This window comes from Brachypodium distachyon, chromosome 3 (genome assembly GCF_000005505.3).
Source record: "Brachypodium distachyon strain Bd21 chromosome 3, Brachypodium_distachyon_v3.0, whole genome shotgun sequence".
Classification (NCBI taxonomy): Eukaryota; Viridiplantae; Streptophyta; class Magnoliopsida; order Poales; family Poaceae; genus Brachypodium; species Brachypodium distachyon.
The window spans coordinates 35,889,864-35,908,618 of NC_016133.3; the positions used below are offsets into that span (position 1 = coordinate 35,889,864).

Here is an 18,755-nt window from a genome sequence, read left to right on the forward strand (position 1 = left end):
AAAGTTACATTTAAGTTGTATACCACAAACAAAGTTTCATTAGAAGATTACAAAAGTAGAACATATAAATTATACCCGTTAAGAGCAATGTCCCCAAAGTAAAACATTCCTTCAGACATCATTGGACGCCATATTGAGAGCTTCTTTGGTGCAGACATCCCGTTGTTCGACCACACTAATTTGAAACTTGCTACTGCTTCAAACAGCCGACCTGAAGTCAATGCTGATCTCTCTACCTGGGGGGTCTCATTCCGACTACCTTTCCCTCTAGAGCTATTCTTGGAAGATGGGTCTGCACTATCAAACAGCATATGACGAAGATCGCAAACATTTCCTAGCACACCAACACTCACAAGATCTCCCGGTAAAAAGGTACCAAAAGCATTATCAACACGCCAAAATGTTGTATTAGCATTACCCCTACAAAATATATGTGTGATGAGCAACTTCTATACCCACACAACAAATATAAATACAAAGGTAATGTTCATCTGACCTAAGTGCAATGCAATCCCTTAGACCGCATGAAGAAATCAAGGAAGCAGTTAAACAAAAAACTGAAGATAATGGTGGTTCAGCAATTCCAGCTGAAACTACACAACCCATTGCAACATAGCCTGCAGGCGCTACAGGTAACCAAACAGAGCAGAGATGGTCCATGTTAGAGAGATTATTCTTTAAATCTTTTTTGCTGTGATGAAGTTCGTTTGATGTGGGACCAGATTGCCAGATTAGCTTGTATGACAAAGGCCTTTTCACTCTTGCAACGTTTGTGTTCAACGCAAGAACTCCTTTAGTTGGGGGGTCATTCCTAAGATGAAATAAATGATCAATATCACAAATTTGTCCCATCAAAAGACAAGATATAAGAATAGGAAGCAAAAGTACTGAAAAACAATCACAGACATTGGGGTGAGAAAATCGCCAAAAATGGCATATCCAGATGGAGCACGTGGTCGCCAGAAAGAGTACACTTCATCATTTGCATTGCCTAAAAACAAAGTCAAACTCCATAAGATTTGATGCACGTGGACTAAAAATAAGAGCATCCAATGACAAAATTATTAACTACTGGCATACCCTGCATAGTTGCGATCTTATCAAACTGCGAGCAGATCAGTGACATTTTCTTTGATGACATCCTGAGAAATGCTGAAATTTCTTCCTCAACAGCTAAAAAAAGTCTCAGAATACTAAAGGAAAAATTCATATATATTTCAGAAACCATCAGATGCAGATTTGTCTTTCCAGATGCATTTGAATATTTCATGGACATGTCAAAGGGTTCTATGACTCTGATGCCATTACTCTCCATCTTTAAACCAAGTATGTTTCCACTCATATCCATACTGTCGCCCTTCATTACAAGCCTGCCACATAACAGAAAGTTAAAACAAATATTTGTTGCATTCAAATTGCACCATTATAAGGTAACAAATCTTGGTGATGCCCCTGGTATATGTTGAAATGGAAACAAAACAATCCACTAAAAAGATAAAGATGTGCAATAGTAAAATTTCTGGAAATTGATGATCAAAAGATTTTCTGGTAGGATACAATTATGATGTTGATACGAAGTGCACTATCTGGCTATGAGCAATAGCATAATCCATTCCATTCAATTTGCAGTTGTATATTCAAAAACCTCATTTATAAAGTGTACAGCTGTCGAGAGCAGACATTCATTGCTACTTTGTAATGATTGCATTAATAAGATTTCAATACCAAATTAACCCATAATGTACAGTACCCAAAAAAGGGTGGTGATGTGTCTTAAGCCCTACTAATATTTAGTACATGTACTAATTTCATTGGTTCTCGTTATCATGGAAATTTTGATATTGAAGTTTTGCAGCTGTACTCGAAAACTTAACCTGCAAAATGCATCTGTACGGGCATGAATAACCTTTGTTGACAGCGCCACATTTTCACCAGCATTCCTTGATGTGCTGTAGAATGTAAGCTCTGGTCCAATGGCCTGAGAAAAGAAAGTTCAGGCAAGCATACAATCAACAAACTGGAATCAGACACCAGTTACTGGCAGTCTGGCACAGCCACACAGGTTTAAAAAATTGCAGATTTAGCAAACACAGCTATCCCAGATACATAAACATGTTATGAACTGCGAATTAATAGCTTAGAAAAATCTCCATGCAAACAATGTGAGATTGCTTCTATCAGCTATAAAATATCAGGAGTTGTTAAACACCTGACAATGCATACCAAAACAAGAGGAAAATATGAGCCTGATGGGATATAAAAGTAACTCCAAATAACATAACTGGCATGTTACTGAAATCAAAACTAATTCATAACTCCAAATCTAGTTTGAGCAGCATTTTTCTGATTATCACCATAACCATCCGGACTTCTGGAGCAAGTAGTGAACTACCAGAAAAAAACATTGTTGTAATAAAACCCAGGGTCTAGAAGAAGATGGATAAAATGGCAAAGAATGCTACTCCCTCCGGCCGGAATTACTTGTCGAAATATTACATGTATCTAGACGCTTTTTGCACATAGATACATCCATATTTGGGCAAATTTGAGATAAGTAATACCGGTCGGAGGGAGTACAACATTTTTGCCAACTTTTACAAACAATTCAATAATAAGGCATCTGATTTGAGCCTACAACATAGCATCCATGGTTATCTCAACCAAGGTAACATATGAAAAGCAATACCTGTAGTTCAATTATGAATTCTGTTGATGCATCAGAATTTTTATTTTCAACAATATCTTCTGAAATTTCCTCATTAAGAGTCGAAGGGAGATCATCATCTTCTCTAACTAGGTAGACATGGTGGTCTTCTGATGCTGAATACCAGCAATCACTGCCAAGAGAGATACAGGAGTCCAGATACTCACCGTTCTGCAGTAGCATATTGCATTACAAAATGAAAGAATATATATCGTAGGGTCAAAAATAGAAACAACAAAGACTGGAAGCATAGAACATTACCACTATCTTGACATTTCGAAATTGTAATCTCTTACCACCGAGCACATGGATGAAACTTTCAGCACTAGCGCTTGAAAGAATTTTCCCCTCTCTATCCCGCAAATATAATTTGCCACCATTGCCATCATATATAAAGTGGTCAAACTTTTCATTATCAACAATCAGTGGCTTCTGAGGCGAAAGACTAAAAGTTGAATACTCCTGGTAATAAACTTTGTCAGTGAACACTACTGGAGAAATCATGTGTAGAAGGTCCTTGTCTTCGTCATTGGATAACAGACTGCGAGCAGATGGCACAAAGAACTCGACTATTGCCAGTAAGAAGTCAAGTGCAACAAGAAACTTGGGCCGCTGAATGCATAAGGACACAGAAGACGAGGATTTTCTCAAGATAGCATCGAAAATGAGCATTGAGGGGACTGGCTCAAAGCCTAGATCCTTTTGTAGTCTTCGTTCACCTGAATCAAGTTCATTAGGATTATCATAGCCATCAACAGATGATGTGTCTCTGACAGTTACTGATTTCCCGATGGCAAGTCTTAACTCGTCTCTTGTTCCTTCACGGTCATCGAAAACAGAAAAGCCTTTGAGTGTAGCGAAAAGGAAAGTCTCCTCCAGTGAGTTTGATTTATAGAGAAGCCAAGCACCACTAGCCTGAGAAGAGAAGATTATATTGTTGTCTATACTAGTTAAATGGAGTAAGAAATGCAGGAATTTCAATGGACCATTAGCATAACTCAGGTAGCTTGTTGGAAAATGCAAGGAACATGAAGTAGGTCAGGTCAACATTTAATCCTTTTTCAATTATACATATGGAGTAGTAGAGATTGCTTTAGTAATAAATGCATTCAAGAAGGGTATGGCTAAATGAGGTTCTCAGTATGTCCAAGATTATTTGATTATTTCAGCCAGAACAAAAAATTAATGCAAACACAGGACAGTTATCACCTCCTTCGAATGAAATAAATACAAGACAGTTCCAAACACATGAGCCTAGAAGCAGCAGACACAAAGTAAACAATTGCCCCCAAAAGTCACGCTAGGAGTTGTTGACAGAACCAGTTTTATCCAATACAACAAGCAATAGACCCATGTAAAGGAAATCCTGGAAATACAAAAAATATACTCTAGTTCTAAGCTAACTAACAGAAGATCTCAGCAAAGGAAGAAATCATGAACAGAATGTTACCGCACCCGCAGCCGCACACGCACGTAAAAGGAAAACATTACAAATGATCAAAAGGATTCCCATATCAATATAGCTAGCAATCCCCGGCAATATTTGAGTTCACACCATGCTAAGATACAACCCAAATAAAACCTCACGTCAAAGAGTGCATGCTTCTAGAAATTGGAGCAAGATGTCACTGCATCCCTCTCAAGGATGCCACTTTCGGAATTCTGTCATTTAGGAAGTTGTGATACATCAGAGCTAAATAAAGTTTAAAAGAATGCACGATACTTTCTTCAAGTCCAAAAATCCAATTAAATAAGGAAACTCGTACAGCTGTACCAGTGAAGTTTGATGTTCAGGAGGGGACTGTGCAAAGTTCTCAGCGAAGACAAGATTTCTCCTGAAAACTGGATTAGAACCTGTTTGTACATGTCTCTGCTGAGTGCTCACTACTAGGGAGGAACTGTTCCAAATTGTGAGAATTGCCATGAACGTCCAGCGTATTTCCTCTTGGCCTTGGGGAAATGGATATCAGCTATTGATCCTTTCCCCATAAAATTAAGTTAATCAGATTTTTGTTTTTGTTAGAACTTAGATAACACTTATTCAACTATAAGTATGTAACCTTGTCCCTTGAATAAACATTACTGCATCAAGCAACCAAATCGATTACCCCTGTTGATGCCTAGTGAGGTAATACATTACTCCTACCAATTAACATATGGTCCAAGTTCCATATGTAACTTTGTCCCTTGAATAAACATTACTGCATCAAGCAACCAACATAGATTACTCATGTTGGTGCTAGGTGAGGTAACACATTACTCCTAGAGATGAACATACTGGTCAAGGTTCCACTAGACAACCAGATAAGAGGGGGTAGTTTATTATAAAAAATTCTTCAGGCCAAGACTCAATATGGTTATAAGACAACTCAATGCATGGAAATGCAAATGGGGAAATGAAGTGCTAAACATGTGTAGCAATCAATGCAGTTCCAAAGCATATTCCTCTAGAAAGAGTACCTGCACGCTAGCCAGAGGAGAATCCCGTGTTGATCCTGAATGCAGAGAGAGCTCAACCAGATTTATTGAAACAGAAAATTTATTAGCTATCCATGTTTCTGTATCCTGGGACGGGTCCTGAATACTTTCAGAAGAAATAGAAGACGCAGAAACATGAGATTCAGATGTTGAAGTTCCATTTCGAGGACCATCCAGAGCAGGCACAATATGTGGTGCCTCAGCAAAATTTGATGACGCACATTCAGATATAACTTCGTATTCTCGATTGGATAATGCTGCTTTCAGAACATCAACCTGGCACCGCAGATGAAAAATGAGTATTGCAACGATGCACCAAAATTCAAAACGGCGAATAGTAATTTTTTCTTAGGATCGAGGTATCCAACCAGGAAAGCTCCAGTAGAGATTCATGTTGAGAAAATGTGCTACCTTAATTGCTGCCTCCACAACTGGCAACTGGTGCATCAGATCACGCAATGATCTATGAATCTCAACAGAGAGACCTTCCACATCTTGTATTATAGTTTCGCCCCGGACCATATCCATACCAATAGTTAAATTTATGTCTTTTACCTACAAAGGAAGTGTACAACCACAGTATAAGACCAACATAAACAAGCAAAGTAATCAGATTGCAATAGACAGTGTTCAGCGGTGGACTTGCTGAACAAGTGAACAAAAGAGGTTCGGTTCATCTACAGTTCCACATTGGAACCGAAATTATGAAAGAAGTGCAACATGACAAATACTAGCAGGTGTGCCCGCGTGTTGCTACGGGTCAACAAAATCACAAACTATTTATTTTTATTTTCTGTTTAGGCAACTCATGGCGCCATTGAGGTTGGCATGCGGGTGTGGTGGCGTCGGTTGTAAAACGGAGTAGGAGAAATCGTGAAAAAAAACTAGAGGAAAAGAAAATAACGGGCAGTGGCATATTGGTTGTAATTTTAACGAAGTTAACCTACGGCGGCGACCGTACCATCACCACCAACTCCAATTTAATATATTGGTATAGATTCCACATAAATTTACTGATCAAAACAGATTTTTTTTGGTAAAGGTATAATCAGTGAAGGTTATCATAGGTATAGGCATAGGGTACCACTGTACCAGGATGCCTCCAAGAAAAACCATAATAGGAAAGGTCGGTAGAGTTTATTGCTGGCAATCATCAAAATGGTGTCGAATATTTGGTAGCAACGAAGACAGCTTCAGTGAGATTTACAGGATTGCCCCTCAACTTATACAAACCACATTTTTAGAAGATAATCACCAAAGCATTAATATAATACCGCCAACATTGTTCCTCCAATATAATCTAAGACCTTAAATAAAAAACGAGTAGTCTAATCAGGAAATTGGACATTCTCCCCTAGAGTGCTCGTTTCATTTCAAAAATTACTTTATTACCACCGCCTTCCATATTGTGTGGAAAGACACCCAAAACTGGTTTAGTTTGGAAACAAATTGTTCTCACCAGATCTAAAGAAAAGACAGCGTGACATTTAACATGCAATCTCGCTTTCACCAACTCTTCCATTCTTTTCTTCGCCCTTTATTTTAAACGTGAAAGAACAACAGGTAATAAACATAGTTGACATGGTTCATGTATTTGATTGAGTAACCCCAATAAGCATGCATGCAAACATTTCTGCTAGGGGGATTCTCAATGGCTAGGAATCTATGTTCGCTTCCCTTGTTCCTCTTGTTCTTCTTTGCATGTATACCTTCTTTGCCTTTTTCAGAATAAAACTAAACGTTTCAGTAGGCCTGTTTCCCTAGTTGAGTGTTGACATCCAAACAAAAATATGCAGACACAGTAAACTTACTGTAACTGTCAAAATTTCCAAGTGAACAGCACTCATCTCATTTTTGTCACCACCTATCCATTGGAATTCATTTTGGATTGTTATGTATAGGACATCAAGCTCCAAGAAGCTGCAACCATAAATAACCATCTTTAAAATGCAATAACAATAGGTGAATATAAAACATCATATAAACAAAGACATCCTTACTCGTGACTATTAGTATCATGAGGCATAACAATTATAGGTCTACTGAAAGAAACATCCAACTTGAGGGCAGGCGACCCTTCCATATCAGTTTTGCTGACCCACTTCTCTGAGTTAGTTACGTTGTCTTTTAGCTTTACGATGCCATCAGAACTTTTTGGGACAAGACCCATGAAATAACCGGTAATCTACACACATAAAGAGAAAAGACAGAGCCCTTAAGCCATTGACAAAAAGGAGAAATTGCTAAGCTCTAAGCGACATACCTCTTGAACAAAACGGTTGAGGTAAACAATTCTAACTTCAGAAAGCTTCCCTACAAGACTGTAGTCATACCCACAGTAGTCTTCATCACCAACACTGTACGAAGTAAAGTCAATCTGCACAAAGTTTAATGAATTTCTGTACTTCCTCAAGTCAGAAATAAAATGCTTATTCCAAAGTAGTAAAACATAAAAAATAAAAAGTGACCTACTGTCAACAAAAAGAAGTTATGACCTACTACTAGTCAACCAGAGGGAGCCAATTAATATAACAGGCAAAACATGTTAATACCTCCACAAAAGATCCTCCCGGATTCCGCATGTCACAGACCCAAAAATAAGGATGGTTGCTACGTAGACTATCATCACTTATCTTGAGGTTTCCAAGTGCAGCCTTTATACTGAATGACGATGTGAACACCTTAAATAATGCCAAGGATAATCAGATATGCAAGGTTAACTAAACCAAAATCAATCATATAGATTAGACATGGTCATACCTTGATATCAGTTGAGAGGTTATTTTGTGACAGTGTAGCAAGTAGATCACCATTTTCTTTCATCAGCAATACTTGTGCCTCTGCCATGCTCGATGTAAGATGAAACACTACTCTGTTTTTACCTTTAGACAGTAACCTTTTTATGACTGGTTCTGATTCCACATCTGACTTAGGATCTTCAACCATATTATCAGACTTAGTATCATCAGTGTTTCTATTTTCATCGGGGACATTTGCAAGGTTGATAGCATTCATAAATTCCATAATAGCAAGCACAGTTGGCCGATGACAAAAGAAGGTTAGAGTAGCAACACTTACAACCACCTGGTAAAAATGGGGGAAAGTCAAATATCACGATCGCAGTTCTAGGGGAGAATAGCTCGGTCTGTATAAATACTTGAAGTCCATTAAGTAATGAAGAATATTTCGATATTTACCCTGGTATCCAAGTTTTCGTATTGGAGAGACTGCTGATCAAAAATAACAATCTGAGCTTTCACAAAACTATCGAAAGTACTACTTCCTTCCGAAGTGAATCCAACCATTTTAATTTCACTGTCTGGTAGCAAACCAGGAATTCGACTAAATGCAGGGGGTTGCAAGGCAGGGAGGCCAGTAGGTAAAATATTTTGGGTGCTAAAATAATCTGATATACTCCTCTCTCGTAGCTTAGGTGTTTCAAATTCATCAAAATCATCAGATGCTTCGAAAAAACTTTCCTCGCTGTCATTTTTCTTTAGTGGGGAGCCTTTAGTTCCTGAACTACTCTTTCGAGCAGGAGAAGGGACTTCTTTGGTTTGCATACTGTTGATGAAGGACCTCGCCAAGTACCTTGGTACAGGGCTCCCTGGGTAAAAATACTGATCTTCAATTTCCAATGATCGCAAAATAGTTCCAATTAGTAAGTTGCCACCCTTCATTGAGAGTTCAACCTGTTTGTTTCCACACAAAAAATCGGGTAAATAAAAATAAAATGAATCACATAGCAAGGACTGAATGTAGATTGAAGCCAGACATACCTGACCACCAACTGCCCGAAATTCAAACAAACTGCTCTCCTTAGCTAGCAGAACTTTTTTGAGTCTGTGGTTAGTCTACAAAACAGTACAGGTTACATTATTAACATAGAATTCAAGATTGCAAAGAAAAATTGGTAAGGAAGACATACCTCATGGCCACATGAAAAACAAATCTTTAGCTCGTCAAGAATACCAGCAAGAAACATTTTTTCTATGTTGACAACATCTGAAACGCCTTTGAAGGAGTGAGCTTCTGATGGGAAAACAGCTTCAGGAAAGTTCGAAACTGCGGCAGAACCCTGCAAGTATGCTAGCTATTATCCGTATAGCAATAGAAGAAAAAAAAAGTTGAAACATATGCAAGAAAGGAAAATGGAGTACCGATGCACGATATATAGCACCCTGCAAGCGGTTCTGCCATATTTTTCTTGTTTCTTCACTATCAAACAACAGTATTAAAGCACCAGTATCTTCCAGAATCTGTGCATAAAATCAATTGAAATCATCAATAGTGTGGAGATTGAAAGGAAAAGCTACCTACTCTACATTGCTAGAGTGGTTCATTGTGTTAATTCTGGCGTGCCATTGCTAAGTGTGGCAAATCGTTACATAAGATGCTTGATTGTAATATTAAGGAATTAACTGAATATAATAAGCTCTACTTGACCTTGGGATTGACATGACCAGAGTCGTGCAGTGCCAGGATATTCTGCACACCATTTGTATGCTCAGTAGGAACCTGATGAATTTGTTTCCCACTTAAACTGCAACACAACAAAATAAATGAAAAATTAAAATCAGTATTCATGCACATAACACAAGTAAAAAACATTAGAATCCATTTACATAATTACATCACAAGCAGTATCATAAGCATAGACAGAAATGGATTCAGCTATTTCATCCTTTACGAACATTGAAGACACCAAGGCATGTGACATAGGAAGGTTAAATCACCCTGAGGCCTTGAAGCAACAAAATTGAAATAACAATATCTAAGAGTGAAAAGCTACCAAATTTTGATATAAGTATTAAGAATCTCAACTAAACAACATGCACTTAGGCGCTAGAAAATTGATATGGTTAGCTCTAAATCCAGAACTCCACATAAAAAAGATAAAAAGAGGAAAGTGCACAACCTGGACCATTGCTTATATGTTGTAGACTCTGGATTTTCAAATACATACAAAAATGGACCGACTAGGCGCAAGTATCTTCGTTGCCAAGCAGCTTCTCGGTTTCCAACACCCTAATAACAGATCACAGAAAACTATTAGAAATAGTAATACCAGATTTATTAAGAGCAGGACAACAGCCAATTTAGCTCCTTGCCTCCTTCTGCTATCTATTTTAAAGTTGCCCTCATTGAACCATAAACTAAAACACAGGATTGAAATTCTAAGCAAAAGTAACATGGTTGAGAAGTGTTTGCGGCTCCAATTGTTATGTTAGGAAAAATCTTATAGCCATAAATCACAGGGCTACTACTGGCAGGTGCGCTGAAGGGGTAGTGGCCATTATCAGTTAGACAAAGCTATCAGTTAGTTACAAATAGATTATATATTTAATTTCTTGAGATAGAGGGAGTATACAACTCAGAATAGAAGGCAAACCTTCCATGTAAGAAGAGAAGACCATCCCTCAAAGTCAGCCTGATCCCACAAATGTGCAAGATTTGAACTGTTATTCTCACTATCACTGTCTTGGAAAATCTTTAAAACCTCCATCAATCGATGATAGCGTGCTGGAGAGAAATGAAATCCCAGGGAAGGCACCCGTACTGCCATTCTTGTTGAAGGATAGAGTGAACTTTCGATCTGGATCTGCATAAAAGAAGGATGAGTTATACCCACTGTTATTTACTCTTTCTTGGGGAAAGAGAGAAAAATCATATGCACCTGCTGAAGCTTTAAAGCAATTCCACACTTGTCAATTACTGGCAACAAATTTACTTCTTTAGACGTCTCGTTCCAATGGTAATCACCATCCACCAGAAAAGCAGATACATCACTGAGCACCAAATTGAAATTCAGATACATATCCTGCTCTTCTGAAGTATACGAATCCCATATCTCCTGAAGTGACAAGAAACATCAGTGACAGATAAACTCAACCACTTGTAGATATAAAAGTCTTACTTCCAGAGAGTAGACATGACCTCTGTCCGAAGAATTAAATTTCCAAGGTCAAGCAAAAGCTTAGTCTCGTGTACATCGTCTGGGCGGAACTTGGTTGGAACCGTAATTTTAGGAGCAGCGATATCCAGATTCAGTGAAAACCTAACAGAGATTAAATGTGTATCAGAAACCATTGAGAAAAATCTTGACAAAGAAAATATAGCAAAACTTTTGGAATAATATTTAGGCCGAAGCAAAAAGAGAAGAAAATCGTTGAAATGATTTCAGAAGTAACTGATGTAAATCAATGCCTTGATAAACGAAACCAGCTTATAGTTGATGGTATGGAAAAATGTCTTGGGTATTCTTCTCTTCAGGCTGAAGCATGGTTGTAAGATACTATCCCCTTATTGCAATTTAATATGCTTCATATGCCATAACTCAAGTACCACGTTATGGTTACTAATAATTGTGTCACGTGACTCACATCAATGCTTACTGGTAGAACCAATAACATGCATGCATCTCTATGGAAAATATGATTCTGAGAGACCTATGGGGAAGACCACTGAGATCTTGTTTGCCGACGATCCATTAAAAATTGGTTTTCTATATTATCAATCTAGTGTCCACTACAGAATAATTCTTTCAGCAGTAAAATAATTCACACTGACCTGGACTGATCTTTTAGAACTCGTGTCATTTGCTGTTGCGCGGTGCGTTTCACTTCATCTAATGTCATCTTCACAAATCAAAAGATACTGTTACTCAGAGAAAAAAGATGAGGAAAAATCAATCACACTATCGTAAAAAGTAATCTTGCTTCAAGTGAATTTTGACTATACACCTGTACAGCAGCAGCAGTCTCTAGTGCAAGGGTCTGGCTAATGGTAGGGCTACTCTTGAAGAAGGCAACGATTTGGTCAATGGAATCTTTCAAATACTGCCAGAACAGCAACAGTAATCATGAAAGGGCAGGATAAATATGTGCACAGTTAAGGTTTAAAAAGAATAACTTACAGTTATATAACAAGGAGAAGCCCTAGCTGTAAAACTCCAGTCCAATTGCTCATCAAATGGTTTGTAGGCAAAGACGCCAACAAGAGAATCAACAACACTTGCACTCTGGTGTCATATTGATATGGATAATGGTGTTCAGTCAAAACTGAATTTGCAGGTAGAGAAGGAAAAATTAGAGGAACAAGATGGTAAAACCTCAGCAAGCAGGCCGTGTGGAGATAAAAGTTTGTAGGAACCAAGCTTCAGATCAAAAACTTTCGCCTCTGGGTACATTTTCAAGTTACAGCTGAAATCTTCACATGAAAGATCAGCAAGGCACTCTGAACCATCAATGATAAGCCTTGATGCATTATGCTTCATGCGTATTTCAAAATAAAACTGCATCAATTTCATATCTTGCTGATCAGGTATATACTCGGTATTTTCTTTGTACCCAATAATTCTATTTAGCCTTTCCCAATCCTCATCACTAAAGCTCTTTGAGTCTCCATCATCCTTTGAAGAGCCAGTCCTGTATGCAGGAGACAAATTAATTGATATGCGTTGCGCATTACATAGAACATGAGTTTGTATAGATCAGACAGACCATCCAAATGACCACCAGGACTGCTTGTTTTGTTGAGCATGCTGATATGTTTCTGCTGATTGTTCTACAAACTTGTGGGCCAGCATCCTGCACAAAGAAAGAAAGAAAAATAATGAGCAATGGGCAACACGTAGGAGATCACGCAGATGATATACTGGGAGTGAATATAGTTTGAATTTGATGAAAACAATATTCTAATTCCTGCATTGTTCATTAGACGAACCATATGGTCTGTTCTCAGGGACTTAAACAATCAGGACAAAGCTGCACAGCATGCTCACCCTATTCATTGTACATGACAAGAGTGAAGAATCACACATGCACTGTTCAAGAGGTTCAAAAGGCTATGATATGAGATGTCTTTCAAAAATAATAAAAACCTCAGAAGGAATGAACAACCCACTCAGACATCAGACATTTTTTGCAACAGTTGTATGCAAGAATAGTAATAGCACGTGACATAATTTTCCAGTAAATGTCATCGGGTCTGAGTGAGTGGGTGGTATATAGTATTCAGATACCTCGCTGTGTTTTTTAGAGTGTTTTGGGGTGGGGTTGAAAAGAAATGGTTATTACTGGACCAATTGAGTGTACATTCTCAGGTCTTTCCTGGAAAAGAGATAGTTTGAGGAACTAAGAGAACATCAGGAAACAAAACAAGTCAAAGGAATATGATCAACATCCTGCAGTGTCTAAACATGCTAAACTAAACATATCGTGACAGATACCAACTTCTTCCTCTCACGTTGCCATGAAGTTCTGGAACAAATCATCAACTGACACTGCTACCAGATCTTCACTTATGTACTATTTCAGACTAGTATCCAAAAGATAATATTCATAGAGGATGTCTCAAAAAACAAATAACAAGCCAACACGTTACCTCCATTGTAGAATAACTTCCATATCTAGTTCACGATCCAGGCTATTAATCTCTTTATTATCGTCAACAACCAGACGGCTCATGTCAGATTTCAGAAGGGACGCATATAACGATACATATGTCTTCCGAAGTCTTGCATTTCGCAATAGCTGCTCCCAAGATAGACTTCCACTGCATCCACGAGGCGTTTTCAACACAAATTCAATGGGAAAATCAGGTGCACAAAAAGGTACACTAGAATGTCAGAGCATGTATGATTTCATAATGACCATGCCTCAAGACGATAGAACACCATCTTTAGTTATGTAGGAGAATTAATTAGAAACTGATAAACAAAATACCTATTCATAATAAATAACACATATAATCCATAGTTCCATACACAAAGTGGAAGCCACAGAAGGGTTTGCAGAATCTATATACCTTGCCTTCTTCATTTCATGAGTCACTACCTTGTATGCATACTTCCACCAAGACTTTGGATCAGACTTTACTGGTAAAGATGGCCGGTAATGAGCATATCTGAGCCGTTGATTAAAAGAAGAAAAATTATCAGCCATCTTCAAGATGTCCCTGTAGCCATCCTGATTTAAAGGAAAAAGTCTACCATTAACATTACTGTCTTGTCATTTAAATGAAGACACTGGGGTCAAGAGTACAAACCCTTGACAAAGACAAAGTGACATCATCCAAATCAACAGCAGCATTTTGCAACGCTTGCCCGCTTCTCTTTGCTTCATCAACTTGTACCTTTGTATATTTTGCTTTGCCAGATATAGGTCTTAATATGTAAGTGTGAGTTTTTGAAGCAGTACTAGAACTATCCTGCTTTCTGAACTCAAAAACCTGAAACACATTTTGTGAACCAGTAAATATTCATCAAGTGAAACAAAAAAATATTAGACGAAACCAATGAAATTGCACAAGACTTAATCTTCGAAGCCTCAGTATATTCCATTGTCTTGCCATCAAGGTTCACCATGTGGTTGTTCAGTTTGATAATGTAAAATAGACAACTGTCTATAATTCAATATGCAGATTTATATTCTCAAGCCCCAGGTATTTTATTAGCAAATACAATTTAAGACCTGGCTCCATTCTGAAGGCAGTAAGTCTTCCCAGGGTTTATCCACGCTCCAAGGACTGCTGTCCGAATCAAAATACAGCGCCAGGCTCTCGAGTTCAACAGACTGCAAAACCATCACAAATAAGCCATCAAATGTAAGAATCATATGGCAAGGTAAGTTATACTACTATCAGAAGCAAAAGTGAAGGCTTGGAAATTAAATCTGCGGAAGAATATGCCATCTTCTCTAAATTGAAACGATGTATTCGCAGTTGACATCAAAATGTTTGAATGTTTCCCTACTAGACGTGCAGAATGATTGTACAGGAATCAACGACAAAAATGAGAAAAAGAGAAACGAAGTCGAATTGTTGTCTTCTAACACCTAGTATTGTTCACATTAGCATTCTACTCCGTAATCCAACAGCCACAGAAAATGGTATTATTTTTCCAGTCCTCACTTCACTTTAGGAAAAGAATAAATTCATTGGTCCCAAAAGAGATGTCTGGATTCCCAGAAGTAACCAGAAGCCAAGTATTATATCAAATTAATGACGAAAAGTTGGGACAACATACCTTCTTTACTCGGTCCAGATCTCCACCAGTGGCGAAAGTCTCCTTCCCATGGTCATCCACAGTAACTGCTGACAGCTTTGAAAGTACCAAACCTGCTGCGAAAGGGTGGCCCGGATTGCTACAGAAACAATTCATGGTATTATTATAAGCACTCTGAAAGACAAGTCAACTACACAGATATTTAAGTTACCTCTCGATGTCTTCATATCGGATATGAATATTGCCAATGGACAACTTGATGTTTCCAATTACAGTGCTAATGAAAGACCCAAGCCATGACGAATTCTTCAGGGATGAAAAGTTCCAGTCAGAAATACATGAAGCATAAGCATGCTAAGATTGTCAGTTCTAAACCACACAACAGCAGGCAAAACATGGGTATATCGACTATCCAAACCATAGAGTGGTTCATCATACAATTCACAAATACACACACAATTGTAGAAACGGTTAATTACCAATACGTACCAGTTCAGTGTTCAGTTGTTGCTGCTTCTCCAATAATTTCATTTCCATTTCCTGTGCCAACAAACAGCATATCATTAATACATGGTTCAGCCAATAATTGCCAAAATAAGTACTCCCTCCGACCCCTATTACTTATCCCAGATTTAGTACATCAGTGACAAGTAATTCCGGCCGGAGGGAGTAAATAACTTAACTAGAGTCACAAATTCCTCACCTTAACTCTACTTCGTTTGACCTCTTGTACAGCATCCTCACTGCAACCTTCAACATTTGTTGCAGGTTCAGCTAAAATAAAAATCCGATCAAGATAAACCAAAACCGGCTCTTGGCCAAGCCTGCTCCATGGGACCTAATAGTCATTGACGCAATCATAATTTAGCATATTCCATCAAATTACAAAACCAAACAAATCATTGATTAAGACAAAAAATCTGCTAAACCTAAGTAACAGACCTTGAGCTTCACTGAACCAAGGAAACCAGCTTTGACTTTCACAGGTAACTTCAATGAATTGAGTGCCTCTGGCTTCAACTGCATGTTTGTGAGTTCCACATCACCTGAAATAATATTGCACAAACATAATAACATTAAGTAGCAGATGGTCAATTTCATTAATAAAACAAGAGCTATAGCTAGCAGAAGGAAAACAAGCGCGCATACAATGTGTATTCCTAAATTATGAATCATCTCAACATAGCAACCACTGACGCAAATGTTTGACCCTGCACACACGTATACTGCAGATGACATCACCCATTGCCCTATTTTTTGGATAAGACCCATTGCCCTATTTCACCACAACATTAGTCCACTCCATTGCCCAATGTGTATTCTATATTATTATTTTTGTTGCCAATTAGCCTTTATCTGACTTGATTGTGTACATTTCATCTCACAACTTTTTCACATTTAGAGAAATTGCTAAGAGGGATCAACCTCGTGGACTTTATGCACTCAACCTACAGCAGTTAAGTGAACAGCACCTAACACATGTTTCCTTGACTCTTTATCTGGTTGCTTGAGAGGGCAAGGCTGATAAAACAAGTATCCCGCATGGGCTTCTGAAGGGGAACATAAGGTGTAACCACGAAGGACGGAACCCAGGGCCTCCAGTGGACAGAATGACATGGTCCATGGTTAGCAGCCGGCTGTTGGACACCTGTGGTACCGCTTGTCACCGCCGTTGATACGATGAGGCACTATAGCAGCATATTTCTACCTTTCTTTAGCCAGAAAGTCCAGATGAGTGTATCCCATCACTGTGTTCCAGACCAGACGATCAGATTTTCAGGATCAGCAGAACAGGACAGGCATGGTCCAAATATAGCACCTGTCTTCAAATAATCCTGACTTCCACATGGAATCCATCTTACTTAAGAAAATTCATGTTGTAGAGAAATGGTTGATATTAGGATTACAACTCTAAGCACTCTTTGTATTTGTTGCATTTGTTGCACATCAGTATATCAGGGACATATTCTATCCCGGGTTTCAAGTGGTATCTGACTTCAGACATATGCAGTATTCTTAGCAAAATGCAGAATCCAGTCCCCTCCTTGACTGACTAATGGAGATACTTGACCAAGTGTCACGAGTATATCGGTTCAGGAACATCAGCTGCATATTCATGGAGATACTTAGCAACCACTACTGCACAAGCCCTCCAGCTGATGCAACCGACCTTTAGATAGTACTCGAACCTTCACAATACCGAGTTGCCGACACACATCTACAACTGCCGATAAAGACACTTAGAATACGAAGTTCTGTTGGTTCTCAGCATCTAATTGCAGACAACAATTCGCAGCATAATGAGCTAGTCGGAGCAACACCGATGCGTTTCGAGTGGAAGGAAGCGAGTGGCCAGACGGGGGAAGGGGGGGGACTCCTCGACTCACCTCTCCAGACGCTGATCTTGAGGGCCTCCTTGCTGAGCCCCCGGACGTAGTTGCCGAGGTACTTCTGCAGCAGGAAGGCGACCTGGTCCTCCAACATCTCCGCCGCGGCCGCCGACCGTCGGCGCCTCGCGCCGCCGTCGCCACCGCTATGTAAGCGTGCTCCGTCTCGAGTTCTCTTCTCTCAGCACGTCCGAGTGATTCCGCTTTCGCTTGGAGGAGAAGAAACCGCCGGGCTGGTACTAGAAGCCCACAGGTGTGGAGTCTTTTTTTCTTCCTAGAGGCTCTTTTTGTCTTGGAAGGGAAGAGGAAGAAAGGGAGAGATCGCTAGAACAAGCTGGTGGTGCCGGAAATGACGGATATACCCTAGATTTCTGGTTTATTTACCGTTAGTGCCTCGCTGAGAAAATAAAATATCCTGAGTGGGCTCCCTTTCTCATTGCTTTTTTGAAGAAGCAGTTTTAGAAAAAGAAAAATGAGCTATCGTATTTGTAGAGCTAGTTATTTAAGTTTTTTTTAGGACGCCACTTTATTGATGAATAAGGTTTAGAGGAATACAAAAGTCGTCCGGTAACTCAAGGAACTAGACATGACGTCCTAGATCACGTTAAGCGGAGAATCGAGCCACGCCATGGCTTCAAAATTTGATGTCCGTCGAATGAGACAACACCAAAACTCTAGGTCATCGCCTTTATCTCCTGGAGGATCGAGCTGAAGCAACCAAGACACTCACTCTCCATGGCTTTAATAAATCTCCCGGCAATCGGACGCGATACGAGTATGAGTGAGATGGAGGTCTGAGGCAAGGGAACGCCAGTGCTTCCATGAATGAAGGGTCAACAATACCACATTTGATCTGTATCATGCGTTTTTAATCTAACAGTCCACAAAGAAAGTTTGCAAATTTGTACTGAATGAGAGTTTTCACTTGATACGTCGCCTTGTAGCTATGTGCTTATTTTTATTTTTTTACCGAAGTGCTTATTTTTAATTGGTTTGTTTAGTGTATATTTTATCTTGAAATGTACCCCCACAAGTTTAAATAACCATATTCGTCAACAACATATCATTTAAAACTTCCGTGCTTATTACAACTTAATAGGGATTAGGGAGTACTTATTGCTCCGATGACCGACAAATAGAACTCCCCTTCTTTAGTTGATTCTGATAAACCGCTCAATAA

At 38.9% G+C, this 18,755-nt stretch overlaps 1 protein-coding gene across 1 annotated transcript in view; it reads right to left on the reverse strand.

Moving 5' to 3' along the window:
* The window catches only part of LOC100839715, a 29,989-nt gene extending 12,131 nt beyond the window's left edge, over positions 1 to 17,858 (reverse strand). The window contains exons 1-38 of the mRNA XM_010236705.3: positions 17,576 to 17,858; positions 16,131 to 16,234; positions 15,892 to 16,026; positions 15,678 to 15,728; positions 15,400 to 15,494; positions 15,210 to 15,327; positions 14,656 to 14,757; positions 14,231 to 14,413; positions 13,991 to 14,151; positions 13,568 to 13,738; positions 12,685 to 12,771; positions 12,294 to 12,609; positions 12,099 to 12,203; positions 11,926 to 12,021; positions 11,753 to 11,820; positions 11,120 to 11,240; positions 10,860 to 11,036; positions 10,575 to 10,784; positions 10,101 to 10,210; positions 9,629 to 9,725; positions 9,343 to 9,441; positions 9,111 to 9,260; positions 8,962 to 9,036; positions 8,380 to 8,874; positions 7,943 to 8,266; positions 7,735 to 7,863; positions 7,446 to 7,559; positions 7,183 to 7,367; positions 6,994 to 7,102; positions 5,594 to 5,737; positions 5,165 to 5,458; positions 2,966 to 3,619; positions 2,687 to 2,875; positions 1,875 to 1,978; positions 1,081 to 1,370; positions 907 to 991; positions 497 to 811; positions 76 to 420 (exon numbers count right to left, since the gene is read on the reverse strand). Coding sequence (XP_010235007.1) covers positions 76 to 420; positions 497 to 811; positions 907 to 991; positions 1,081 to 1,370; positions 1,875 to 1,978; positions 2,687 to 2,875; positions 2,966 to 3,619; positions 5,165 to 5,458; positions 5,594 to 5,737; positions 6,994 to 7,102; positions 7,183 to 7,367; positions 7,446 to 7,559; positions 7,735 to 7,863; positions 7,943 to 8,266; positions 8,380 to 8,874; positions 8,962 to 9,036; positions 9,111 to 9,260; positions 9,343 to 9,441; positions 9,629 to 9,725; positions 10,101 to 10,210; positions 10,575 to 10,784; positions 10,860 to 11,036; positions 11,120 to 11,240; positions 11,753 to 11,820; positions 11,926 to 12,021; positions 12,099 to 12,203; positions 12,294 to 12,609; positions 12,685 to 12,771; positions 13,568 to 13,738; positions 13,991 to 14,151; positions 14,231 to 14,413; positions 14,656 to 14,757; positions 15,210 to 15,327; positions 15,400 to 15,494; positions 15,678 to 15,728; positions 15,892 to 16,026; positions 16,131 to 16,234; positions 17,576 to 17,672 — 6,704 coding nt within the window. The 5' untranslated portion in view covers positions 17,673 to 17,858. The remainder of the gene's footprint in view (positions 1 to 75; positions 421 to 496; positions 812 to 906; positions 992 to 1,080; positions 1,371 to 1,874; positions 1,979 to 2,686; positions 2,876 to 2,965; positions 3,620 to 5,164; positions 5,459 to 5,593; positions 5,738 to 6,993; positions 7,103 to 7,182; positions 7,368 to 7,445; positions 7,560 to 7,734; positions 7,864 to 7,942; positions 8,267 to 8,379; positions 8,875 to 8,961; positions 9,037 to 9,110; positions 9,261 to 9,342; positions 9,442 to 9,628; positions 9,726 to 10,100; positions 10,211 to 10,574; positions 10,785 to 10,859; positions 11,037 to 11,119; positions 11,241 to 11,752; positions 11,821 to 11,925; positions 12,022 to 12,098; positions 12,204 to 12,293; positions 12,610 to 12,684; positions 12,772 to 13,567; positions 13,739 to 13,990; positions 14,152 to 14,230; positions 14,414 to 14,655; positions 14,758 to 15,209; positions 15,328 to 15,399; positions 15,495 to 15,677; positions 15,729 to 15,891; positions 16,027 to 16,130; positions 16,235 to 17,575) is intronic.
* Positions 17,859 to 18,755: the final 897 nt, after the last annotated feature.